The sequence below is a fragment of the Anomaloglossus baeobatrachus genome, chromosome 9 (genome assembly GCF_048569485.1).
Source record: "Anomaloglossus baeobatrachus isolate aAnoBae1 chromosome 9, aAnoBae1.hap1, whole genome shotgun sequence".
In the NCBI taxonomy this organism is placed as follows: Eukaryota; Metazoa; Chordata; class Amphibia; order Anura; family Aromobatidae; genus Anomaloglossus; species Anomaloglossus baeobatrachus.
In genome coordinates, this window is record NC_134361.1 from 207,626,045 (window position 1) to 207,638,877 (window position 12,833).

The following is a 12,833-nucleotide window of genomic DNA, read 5'->3' on the forward strand; positions in this document are numbered from 1 at the left end:
GACCTGTGCGGGGGTCAAGGTGCAGGGAGCTGGAGAGCTGAGCGGTGACCTGTGCGGAAGTCATGGGGCAGGGAGGTGAGCTGTGATCTGTTAGGGGATCATGGTGCAGGGGAGGTGATCTCTGCGGGGGTCTTGGGGCGGGAGGTGAGCTGTGACCTGTGCGGGGGTCATCATGCAGGGGAGGTGAACTGTGACCTGTCCGGGGGTCTTGGTGCAGGGGCGGGGGAGGTGAGCTGTGACCTGTGTGGGGGTCTTGGTGCAGGGGTGGGGGAGGTGAGCTGTGTGACTTGTGCAGTGGGCGGGGGAGGTGAGCTGTGACCTGTGCAGGGGGCGGGGGAGGTGAGCTGTGAGTGACCTGTGCGGGGGTCTTTGGGCGGGGGAGGTGAGCTGTGACCTGTGTGGGGGTCTTGGTGCAGGGGTGGGGGAGGTGAGCTGTGACTTGTGCAGTGGGCGGGGGAGGTGAGCTGTGACCTGTGCAGTGGGCGGGGGAGGTGAGCTGTGACCTGTGCGGGGGTCTTGGGGCGGGGGTGGTGAGCTGTGACCTGTGCGGGGTCTTCGCAGTGCAGTTGATGATTCTGATTGATACATGCAGTAGGATCAGCTCAGCCCCGTGTGTGCAGCGCTTTCTGTGGATCATCAGCAGCGGTGTCTGTGAGCACCGATATCCTCCGGCTGTAGAGGGCTATATGAGTGTCACCTAGTGATGTGTCGGTCGCGAACGATCAAACACAAAGATCCGGCTCCCTGCAGTGACTGACAGGAGCCGGATCACCAGTGTGAGCCAATAAAATCTCTAAAGGGCTCTTTTCGCCTCTGAAACCCCGCCCACCCGCGGCTAAACTCCGCCTACTCAACAATCTAATTGGTCACTTGGAAGTGGGTGGGGTTTTGCAGCGGGTGGGCGGGTTTCAGCGGCGTCACTATAATCTTTAAATATGTGTTCACTTGCGGTGAATACATATTTAATAAGGAGCTGGGAACGATCTGAAAGATCCGGCTCTTTCTGGTGAGCGGAGCCATGGGAACCGGATCACCAAATAGAGCCGCACTGTCACCAGCGTCTCACAGTGATAACTGCGTGCTGTTCACTACCAATCCCAGAATCCCTCAGGTTTTGTGACGTCACTGGAGGGGCGGGGCTCCTGAGTGTCATCCCGTCCCTCCGTTGCTGTAGTAACCGCTGCAGTCTCGCGGGGTTTGATTCATTGTAAGATGGCGGCGTCCATAGAGGATCTGTTGAGTGCGGTGTCCGGAAGCGCGGAGCCCACAGAGGCGCTGAGGAGCCTGAAGACGGCGGCGCTGGCCCTGCCCCTGAGCGTCCTGAGGGAGCGGGTCCCGGAACTGCGGCTGGGGGCGTGTTCAGCGCCATGGCGGGGGGCGGACAGGTGAGGGGGCGGGGACACGTGCAGGGGGCGGGTACCGGAGCTGCGGCTGGGGGGCGTGTTCAGTGCAATGATGGGGGCGGGGACATGTAAGAGACGTTCAGTGCACGGTGAGGGGGCGCGGAGCGAGTGGTGAGAGGGAAGAGACAGGTGAGGTCGAGATAGGTGAGGAGGCGGGGCAACATGTGAGGGGGAGGAGCGACAGGTGAGACAGGGGGGACATGTGAGGGGGAGGAGCGACAGGTGAGGAGGCGGGGGGGACATGTGAGGGGGAGGAACGACTGGTGAGGAGGCGGGGGGGACATGTGAGGGGGGAGGAGCGACTGGTGAGGAGGCGGGGGGGACATGTGAGGGGGAGGAGCGACAGGTGAGGAGGCGGGGGGGACATGTGAGGGGGAGGAGCGACTGGTGAGGAGGCGGGGGGGACATGTGAGGGGGAGGAGCGACAGGTGAGGAGGCGGGGGGGACATGTGAGGGGGAGAACGACAGGTGAGGAGGCGGGGGGGACATGTGAGGGGGAGGAACGACTGGTGAGGAGGCGGGGGGGACATGTGAGGGGGAGGAGCGACAGGTGAGGAGGCGGGGGGGGACATGTGAGGGGGAGGAGCGACAGGTGAGGAGGCGGGGGGGACATGTGAGGGGGAGGAGCGACAGGTGAGGAGGCGGGGGGGACATGTGAGGGGGAGGAGCGACAGGTGAGGAGGCGGGGGGGACATGTGAGGGGGAGGAGCGACAGGTGAGGAGGCGGGGGGGGACATGTGAGGGGGAGGAGCGACAGGTGAGGAGGCGGGGGGGACATGTGAGGGGGAGGAGCGACAGGTGAGGAGGCGGGGGGGACATGTGAGGGGGAGGAGCGACAGGTGAGGAGGCGGGGGGGACATGTGAGGGGGAGGAGCGACAGGTGAGGAGGCGGGGGGGACATGTGAGGGGGAGGAGCGACAGGTGAGGAGGCGGGGGGGACATGTGAGGGGGAGGAGCGACAGGTGAGGAGGCGGGGGGGACATGTGAGGGGGAGGAGCGACAGGTGAGGAGGCGGGGGGACATGTGAGGGGGAGGAGCGACAGGTGAGGAGGCGGGGGGGACATGTGAGGGGGAGGAGCGACAGGTGAGGAGGCGGGGGGGACATGTGAGGGGGAGGAGCGACAGGTGAGGAGGCGGGGGGGACATGTGAGGGGGAGGAGCGACAGGTGAGGAGGCGGGGGGGACATGTGAGGGGGAGGAGCGACAGGTGAGGAGGCGGGGGGGACATGTGAGGGGAGGAGCGACAGGTGAGGAGGCGGGGGGGACATGTGAGGGGGAGGAGCGACAGGTGAGGAGGCGGGGGGGACATGTGAGGGGGAGGAGCGACAGGTGAGGAGGCGGGGGGGACATGTGAGGGGGAGGAGCGACAGGTGAGGAGGCGGGGGGGACATGTGAGGGGGAGGAGCGACAGGTGTGGAGGCGGGGGGGACATGTGAAGGGGAGGAGCGACAGATGAGGAGGCAGGGGGGGGACATGTGAGGAGGAGGGGACAGGTCAGAAGAGCCTGAGTATGTGTCTATATACATCCACATACAGCCCCGGTGTATGCCGTGTACCCCATGTCCGGTGTGTCCCCTCCTCAGGGAGCAGGCCGCGCTGTGTGTGGTGATTCTTCAGCGCTTTCTTCAGGCCTCAGATCCACTTCACGTCGTTCGGAATTACAAGGAAGAACTTCACCGGGGGCTGCACCACCCAGAGGAGGCCGTGCGTCTGCTGGCGGTATCACAGGTGAGGGCGGGGGTCCGGGCCGTATCACAGGTGAGGGCGGGGGTCCAGGCCGTATCACAGGTGAGGGCGGGGGTTCGGGCCGTATCACAGGTGAGGGCGGGGGTTCGGGCCGTATCACAGGTGAGGGCGGGGGTTCGGGCCGTATCACAGGTGAGGGCGGGGGTCCGGGCCGTATCACAGGTGAGGGCGGGGGTCCGGGCCGTATCACAGGTGAGGGCGGGGGTCCGGGCCGTATCACAGGTGAGGGCGGGGGTCCGGGCCGTATCACAGGTGAGGGCGGGGGTCCGGGCCGTATCACAGGTGAGGGCGGGGGTCCGGGCCGTATCACAGGTGAGGGCGGGGGTCCAGGCCGTGTTTCAGCTAAGCGCCAGGGGTCCGGGCTGTATGACAGGTGAGGGCGGGGGTCCTGGCTGTATCACAGGTGAGGGCGGGGGTCCTGGCCGTATCACAGGTGAGGGCGGGGATCCGGGCCGTGTTTCAGCTAAGCGCCAGGGGTCCGGGCTGTATGACAGGTGAGGGCGGGGGTCCTGGCTGTATCACAGGTGAGGGCGGGGTCCTGGCTGTATCACAGGTGAGAGCGGGGGTCCGGGCCGTGTTTTCGCTGAGCGCCGGGGGTCCGGGACACACAGGGGTCTCACTCTGTAACCCTTTCCCATCTTAGATCGGGAGGATTGCGGAAAGTTTGGAGGCGATGACAGAAATCCTGAACAACCTGGAGCTGCTGAAAGAAATGATTTTGTGCCTTGGAGGAGAGAACATGGCGGTTGCGAAGGAGGTGAGCGCCGTGAATAAGGCGGGCTTCCCCGCGGTGTGGGGGGCGGGCGGCCCCGCGGTGTGGGAGGCGGGCTGCCCCGTGTCCAGCTCTGCAGCTTTCTCTGATCCCGCCGTGTCTTCGCTCTTCAGGCTATCACGTCGCTCTCCCGCGTGGCTCGCACCACACCCGGGTTACAGCTGCTGTTCGGGAGTAACCTGTTATCAGACCTGAGATCGGTGATGGCCGTCAGTGACGTGGTGCGGTACCGCGTGTACGAGGTGGGTGTAGCCCTCCGTCATAGTCATGTGACCTCAGTATGGCTGCCCGGTGACAATGTCCTCTGTGTGCCATCGTAGCTGGTGGTGGAGGTCTCGTCGGTGTCGGCGGAGGCCCTGAGCTTCTGTGCCAGTAGTGGTCTTCTGCCCCGGTTATTGGAGGAGCTCACCGGGGAGGACGTCCTGGTCAGGGTGAGGTGATGGGACAGTATATACATGGCTGCCCTGTACAATGCTGCGCTAACCTGTGTCTGCGCCTGCAGGGTCACCTGTGTGGAGATGGTCACCTCGCTGGCGGGCACACTCCATGGGCGCCAGTATCTTGCCCAGCAAGGAATCATTGACAAGATCTCCAATTTGATTGTTGGCGCAGACTCGGACCCGTTCGCCGGCTTCTACTTGCCAGGTGACGTCTCGGCTTCTCGCGGCTCGTCGCTTTGTTTTCGGCTCCTCGGTTTCATGACACGTTCTGTGATGTTTAGGATTGGTGAAATTCTTTGGGAATCTCGCCATCATGGAGAGTCCACAGCAGGTGTGTGAGCACTACCCCGAATTCCTGCACAAAGTGTTTGATATGGTGGAAGGGCAGGAGCCCACCATGATCGGCGTCGCGGTGGACACGCTCGGGATACTCGGCTCTAACATGGAAGGAAAACAAGTTCTGCAGAAAACTGGTGAGTGCTGCAATGTATCGGGGGAGGGGGCGTGTATGGTCCGAATTCCCTCCCTCTTTCCAACACTCCTTGCACTCTCCCTCCCTCTGTATTTTGTGCTCTTCTTCCCTTTGTATTTCACTTCCCCCCCCCGGGAGTTCGTTGTCTCTCCCTCCCTCTGGGGTTTAGTTGTTTCTACCTCCCATTGGGGTGTTGTTGATTTCCCCCCCCTCCCCCCGGCTTTCGTTGTTTCTCCCTCCCTCTGGGCTTTCAGTGTTTCTCCCTCCCTCTGGGCTTTCAGTGTTTCTCCCTCCCTCTGGGCTTTCAGTGTTTCTCCCTCCCTCTGGGCTTTCAGTGTTTCTCCCTCCCTCTGGGCTTTTGTTGTTTCTCCCTCCCTCTGGGCTTTTGTTGTTTCTCCCTCCCCTTGAGGTTCGTTGTTTCTCCCTCCCTCTGGGCTTTTGTTGTTTCTCCCTCCCTCTGGGCTTTTGTTGTTTCTCCCTCCCTCTGGGCTTTTGTTGTTTCTCCCTCCCCTTGAGGTTTCGTTGTTTCTCCCTCCCTCTGGGCTTTTGTTGTTTCTCCCTCCCTCTGGGCTTTTGTTGTTTCTCCCTCCCTCTGGGCTTTTGTTGTTTCTCCCTCCCTCTGGGCTTTTGTTGTTTCTCCTCCCTCTGGGCTTTTGTTGTTTCTCCCTCCCTCTGGGCTTTTGTTGTTTCTCCCTCCCTCTGGGCTTTTGTTGTTTCTCCCTCCCTCCATTTTTTTGCACTGTCTCTGCCTCTCTGGGTTGGAGTTTCATAAAGAAGTCGGGGATCAGCACCGCGCTTATCACCATTCAATCCAAAGGATAATTTGGATTGACACAAGATTTTACTTCTGTGTCATTGTTGCATTGTCCTGAGAAAGGGGGCAGAGAACCCTGAAACGCGTGACTTGTTCATGCTTCCTTAATAAATGACTTGGAAAATTATCCTTTGGATTGAACGGTAATAAGCGCGGCGCTGATCCCCGACTGCTTTATGAAACTTCTATCTCATTGTTACGGGTCTGCAGCTGTCTCCACTGACTTCTATGCTTCATGAGGTGTTGTGACTCTCACAACATCCATAGGTGAGTGCACCCTATTATCCTTTTTATTGAATTTACCGGTTAAGACCCTATGCGCTTGTCTTTCCTCCACACTTTATAAATCTCTGGGTTGGAGGCTTTCTCTCATCTTCCATGTTTCTCACCCCCCTCCCATTTCACACTCTATGGGCTGCTTCTCACTTGCGTGTTTTTCGCAGTAGAGCAATGTGAGAAAATCTCGCATTGGAATCGGACACATGTCAGTGAATGATTCAGCTTTCATCTGCAAATTTTTTTTTTCTCAGTCCAAATCGGACTGAGAAAAAAATCACAGCATGCTGCTTTTTTGCGAGTTTCTACTGCGAGTTTCTCCAATGCAAGTCTATGGGAGCGTGTAAAAAATCGGATGTCACGGGACGGCACTCACACCATGCTAGTGACATCCGATTTTCTAAATACATTTCTCGCATGTTTCCTAAAACACTGGAAACGAGCGATGTCTCCCAATGTCTGTCAATCACTATTCTCTGTCAGTCGGTCTCTATTCTCTCTCTGTCGGTCCGTCACTATCTCTGTCCCTCTCTCGCAGTCTGTCGGTCATTTTCCCCTCCTCTCTCATATCTCATACTCACCGTTCCCCGATCTCCGGCGCGGCGCTGCACGGCTTTCTCACTGCTGCGGCGGCTTTTACTATTTTGAAAAAGCCGGCCGCTCATTAAACAATCTCGTATTCCTGGCTTTCCCCGCCCACAGGCGCCTATGATTGGTTGCAGTGAGACACGCCCCCACGCTGAGTGACAGGTGTCTCACTGCACCCAATCACAGCAGCCGGTGGGCGGGTCTATACTGTGCAGTGAAATAAATAAATAAATAATTAAAAAAAATGGCGTGCGGTCCCCCCCAATTTTAATACCAGCTAGATAAAGCCATACGGCTGAAGGCTGGTATTCTCAGGATGGGAAGCTCCACGTTATGGGGAGCCCCCCAGCCTAACAATATCAGTCAGCAGCCGCCCAGAATTGCCACATACATTAGATGCGACAGTTCTGGGACTGTACCCGGCTCTTCCCGATTTGCCCTGGTGCGTTGGCAAATCGGGGTAATAAGGAGTTAATGGCAGCCCATAGCTGCCAATAAGTCCTAGATTAATCATGTCAGGCGTCTCCCCGAGATTCCTTCCATGATTAATCTGTAAGTTACAGTAAATAAACACACACACCCGAAAAATCCTTTATTAGAAATAAAAAACACAAACACATTCCCTCATTACCAATTTAATAAGCCCCAAAAAGCCCTCCATGTCCGGCGTACTCCACGGACCTCCAGCGTCGCTTCCAGCATGAAGGTGACAGGAGCTGCAGCAGACACCGCCGCTCCGGTCACCTCCAAGCAGCAACTGAGGTGAGTAGCGCGATCGGCTGAGCTGTCACTGAGGTTACCCCGCTGTCACTGTTGGAGGATCCAGCGGTGGCCGCGATTAACCTCAGTGACAGCTCAGCCGATCGCGCTACTCACCTCAGTTGCTGCTTGGAGGTGACCGGAGCGGCGGTGTCTGCTGCAGCTCCTGTCACCTTCATGCTGGAAGCGACACTGGAGGTCCGTGGAGTACGCCGGACATGGAGGGCTTTTTGGGGCTTATTAAATTGGTAATGAGGGAATGTGTTTGTGTTTTTTATTTCTAATAAAGGATTTTTCAGGTGTGTGTGTGTTTATTTACTGTCACTTACAAATTAATCATGGAGGGTGTCTCATAGACGCCTGACATGATTAATCTAGGATTTAGTGGTAGCTATGGGCTGCCATTAACTCCTTATTACCCCGATTTGCCAACGCACCAGGGCAAATCGGGAAGAGCCGGGGTACAGTCCCAGAACTGTCGCATATAATGTATGCGGCAATTCTGGGCGGCTGCTGGCTGATATTGTTAGGCTGGGGGGCTCCCCATAACGTGGAGCTCCCCATCCTGAGAATACCAGCCTTCAGCCGTATGGCTTTATCTGGCTGGTATTAAAATTGGGGGGGACCGCACGCCATTTTTTTTAATTATTTAATTATTTATTTCACTGCACAGTATAGACCCGCCCACCGGCTGCTGTGATTGGGTGCAGTGTGACACCTGTCACTCAGCGTGGGGGCGTGTCTCACTGCAACCAATCATAGGCGCCTGTGGGCGGGGAAAGCAGGGAATACGAGATTGTTTAATGAGCGGCCGGCTTTTTCAAAATAGTAAAAGCCGCCGGAGCAGTGAAGTAAAAGCCGCCGGAGCAGTGAGAAAGCCGTGCAGCGCGGCGCCGGAGATCGGTGAGTATGAGAGAGGGCTGCTAACTTCAGTCACTCGGGGGATTAGTGGTCACCGGTGAGCCCTTCACTGGTGACCGCTAATCAGGACGCGGCACAGACAGAGCCGCAGCATGACAATGAAGTCGGGTTAAGTTCACCCGAGTTCATTCTAATCGTGCGGCTCTGTCTGTGTCTGCTGTCATCTGCCATTCAGCTCTGCTACATGGCTGTCTGTGTCTGCTGTCAGCGGCCATGTAGCAGTGCTGAATGGCAGATGACAGTAAAAAATACGCATTACACACGCATTACACACGCTAGTAAAATCATTAATTTATTCAGAAATAGCATCGCACTTGCGTTGCACTCGCACCTAACGTGAACTAAAATCAGCCGAGTTTTTTTTCAGCCCAGTCGGGACTCGATTTTACTCGCATAGATGTGTTTCCACCCTATCTCCCTTACTCTCCCATCTTCGCTGCTTTCCACTCACCTCGATCTTCCCTTTTTCTCTTTCTTTCTTTCTTTCTTTCTTTTCTTTTCTTTCTTTCTTCTCTTCTTTTCTTTCTTTCTTTCTTTCTCTTCTTTCTTTCTTTCTTCTCTCTCCCCTGCCTTGTTTCTCTCTTTTCTCTCTCTCTCTCTCTCTCTCTCTCTCTCTCTCTCTCTCTATCTCTCTCTCTCTTCTCTTCTCTTCTCTTCTCTCTCTCTCTCTTTTCTCTCTCTCTTTTTTCTCTCTCTTTCTCTTTCCCTCTCTCTTTCTCTTTCCCTCTCTTTCCTCTCTCTTTCTCTTTCCCTCTCTTTCTCTCTCCCCTTCTCTTTCTCTCCCCTTCTCTTTCTCTCCCCCTCTCTTTCTCTCCCCCTCTCTTTCTCTCTCCCCCTCTCTTTCTCTCCCCCTCTCTTTCTCTCCCCCCTCTCTTTCTCTCCCCCTCTCTTTCTCTCCCCCCTCTCTTTCTCTCTCCCCCTCTCTTTCTCTCCCCCTCTCTTTCTCTCCCCCTCTCTTTCTCTCCCCTCCCTCCTCTCTTCTTCTCTCCGCCCTCTCTTCTTTCTCTCCCCTCTCTTTCTCTCCCCCCTCCCGCGCTATACCTCAGTGTTGGTGCTAGTAAACTGATCTGAACGCTAATCTTGTATTTTTTTCAGGCAGCCGATTTATTAATGTTTTCTAGGACAATTGGACACCACGCACAGTTTGCCCCGCAGAGCTGAGGGTGCGATGTTTGGACGCTCCATATCCTCCATTGTGTTCCTGCCGGTAGGTGTGTGGTGTGAGTGATGTCGCCGGCCCCCGTCTTCCCATGCGGTCGTAATGTCAGCCTTGTCTCATGTAATGGTCTCCTTCAGCCAGATAATCACACTGACGATCTTCTCGCCATGTCTGAAGCCTGGTTCAGGTGCTTGTCCAACCAGCCGATGGAGATGCTCCGCAGCATCGCCTCTCAGCCGTTCCCCGAGCTGCACTGTGGAGCGCTAAAGGTTTTCACGGTGAGTCCCCTGTGACCCCCAGACTATTCACATGAAGGAGGGAGCGGGACCTCGACCTGCTGAACATATCCTGGTATACATGACCCCCATCATGTGACCTGCAGGGGGTCGATCACATGTGCTGCTATTAAAGGTCATGAATATTCACTGCTCCCCACGCTCACTATCCCGCCCACCTCTCAGAATCAGATTCAGTGCCGAGAGCTGGGTGGGATTATGGGTGTGGGGAGCAGTGAATATTCAGATCCTTAATTAGCGGGTCCATTGCCAGTGCGTGTCAGAGCGAGGAGTAGTGTCTCCTCTGCTCTGACACAACTTGCTTGTGCGATCAAACCAGCCGTTCAGAGGAGCAGTATGACTTCTGGCCACAGCACTCGTGCCACCAGAGAGGGCTGTGCGGAGGCCACTGGTTCACCATCACTGATGTAGGGCTATAAAAAGGGTTAATCACAGCAGAAAAATGAAATAACTCATATATACACACACACACATTAGTTGTTTATCGTCTCCTTATAGGGCCATCGCTAACCAGCCCTGGGCCCAGAGGATGATGATTGATAGTCCTGGATTTTGTGGAGTACATAGTGGATCGAACGGTCGACCCGGACAAAGACTCCAAAGATGCCAAGTACGAACTTGTAAAAGCTCTGATCAACGCCAAAACCACGGCTGAAGTGCTGGGCAATCAGCATTACCTGAGGCTGCGCGCCTATCACAGGGAGGGCCCCTACTACGTGAAAGCCGTGTCCACCGTGGCCGTGGAGGGAGCAGAGTAGGCCACAGACTGGGGCCAAGAGGAACGGACACCGGCCTTCACCGCTCTCTCCACCATGGCCATGGGGGGAGCGGAGTAGGCCACAGACTGGGGCTGAGCGGATGCCGGCCATCACCGCTCTCTCCACCGTGACCATGGGGGGAGCAGAGTGGGCCACAGAGGAACAGACGCCGGCCATCACTTCTTTCTGCTGTGGACGGAGCAGTTGAGGTCACAGGACTGGGGCAGGAGGAGCGGACGCCCGGCCATCGTCACCACTTTTTCTAGCACATGTGTACTTTTCTGTAGGAAATATACATCTTTCTAAGAGCCGAGCTGTACCGCCTGTTATGGGGGCGAGGGTGGACCCTCAGCGCAGGTCACAGCGCCCCCCATTACCTTTTTGGGTGGATATAACACATTTTTTTTACTATTTGATGAGAGCTGAGCGTTGTCCCTGACCCCCCCCCCCCCCCCCCCCCCATCCTCCGTCCTGTGCCCCCCCCATCCTCCGTCCTCCGACCCCCCCCCATCCCCCGTCCTCCGCCCCCCCCATCCTCCATTCCCCCCGCTGTCCTCTGTCCTCCCCCCTCTGTCCTCCTGTCCCCCCCCTCTGTCCCCCCCCTCTGTCCTCTGTCCCCCCCCTCTGTCCTCTGTCCCCCCCCCTCTGTCCTCTGCCCCCCCCCCCTCTGTCCCCCCCCTCCTGTCCTCTGTCCCCCCCCCTCCTGTCCTCTGTCCCCCCCCCCTCTGTCCTCTGTCCCCCCCCCTCTGTCCTCCGTCTCCTCAGTCCCCCCCCCCCCTTCCCCCGTCCTCCGTCATTCCCCCCCGATCCCTGTTTCTGTCTGGTATTGCAGCTTGGCCCCATTCATGTTTGTACCAGAGCCGAGAGGGCCCGAGTCTGGGCGTAATCTCTCATGCTGCCCCTCAGGACCGGCGGAGACTTATTGTGCCAGGAAAGAATAAACCCGAATCAGATGCTTTATTGTTCCGGAATGTTCTTCTCACAGAAAATTCTAGTTCAGCGCAGACAATGATGGCGGGAAAATGAGAAACCACCAGGGGGACGGACCCCCTGCGTGCCGGGAAGGGGGGCGGTGTACACGCCGCATGTCGGGAGGGGGGCGGTGTATGCACCAGGAGGGGGTTGGTATACACACCGCGTTTCGGGACGGTGGGTGGTGTACGCGCCAGAAGGGGGCGGTATACACACCGCGTGCTGGGAATGGGGCGGTGTAAGCACTGCATGCCCGGGAGGGGGGGTGGTGTAAGCGCCAGAAGGGGGCGGTATACATACCACGTGCCGGGAAGGGGGTGGTGTACACGCTGCCGTGTGCCGGGAGGAGGCGGTGTATGTGCCGGGAGGGGGGGGCGCAGTTCATAGTCACTGATAGCTGTGTGCCAGTGCACAGAACGCCCCCTACTGGTCCAGCAGTAAATATGCAGGAGGGTCACTGCAGGGAGCGCTGCTGCCGGATGACTCCCGGCAGTGACGTTCAGTCCGTGGCTGTGTAGCCTCCCGGCCCGCAGAGCTTACAGTCTTCCTCTGGTGTCTGCTGGTCTTGTATGCGCAGTTTCCCTCAGGGCTGTGGAGTCGGAGTCGTGGAGTCGGAGTCGGAGCTCATTTTGGTGGAGTCGGAGTCGGTATAAAATGCACCGACTCCGACTCCTAAAATATATAATAAATTGGGGACAGGAGTGCAATGCAGAATGTGCTGAATATTTTACTAAATAATAACATTTAGTATAATGCTTATATTTAAGTGAAAAATTTATTGTAGTACAATGTGAACATCAGACATTTAATTATTTTTATGATACAATAATCAAGATATTTGGATAGAACATAAAATATTTATTGGAATACAACTTTAGAACACAAAAAACTAATAAATTGTAAATATGTAAAATATATATATATATATATATATATATATATATATATATATATATATATATATACAGTGTATATACACACACAAGATATATATGTAATCTACTGTATATTACATAGTGTATTACATATTTACAATTTATTACAGTTTTTTGTGTTCTAAAGTTGTATTCCAATAAATATATTTTATGTTCTATCCAAATATCTTGATTATTGTATCATAAAAATTATTAAATGTCTGATGTTCACATACACATATTCATGTACTACAATAAAATTTTTCACCTAACTATAAGCAATATATGTCGGAGTCGGAGTCGGAGTCGGAGCCGGAGCAAGAGAATTTGAGGAGTCGGAGTCGGAGTCGGAGTCGAAGGTTTGGCTTACCGACTCCACAGCCCTGGTTTCCCTGGTGTCTGTATTTTCGGACTTGGTCACCCCGATCTGCTGGCTGTGGTCATCAGACACCGGTTTATGGCGGCGATGGTCCCCGGCACTGATGGAATTGTTCTCTAGGCTGATACAGGTGAGGGCGCAGGCGCTGCTGCAACGCAGGCTCT

The 12,833-nt window shown here is 55.9% G+C and overlaps 1 protein-coding gene across 1 annotated transcript; it reads left to right on the forward strand.

Annotated features, from left to right (window-relative positions):
* Positions 1-1,174: 1,174 nt before the first annotated feature.
* PSMD5 (proteasome 26S subunit, non-ATPase 5) lies at positions 1,175-11,048 on the forward strand. Its single transcript, XM_075324335.1, is given in 12 exon segments — positions 1,175-1,385; positions 2,987-3,131; positions 3,793-3,906; positions 4,035-4,163; positions 4,242-4,348; positions 4,421-4,566; positions 4,643-4,834; positions 9,287-9,372; positions 9,375-9,398; positions 9,488-9,639; positions 10,145-10,196; positions 10,198-11,048. Coding segments are annotated over 12 exon segments (1,527 nt in total). The 5' UTR covers positions 1,175-1,212; the 3' UTR covers positions 10,405-11,048.
* Positions 11,049-12,833: the final 1,785 nt, after the last annotated feature.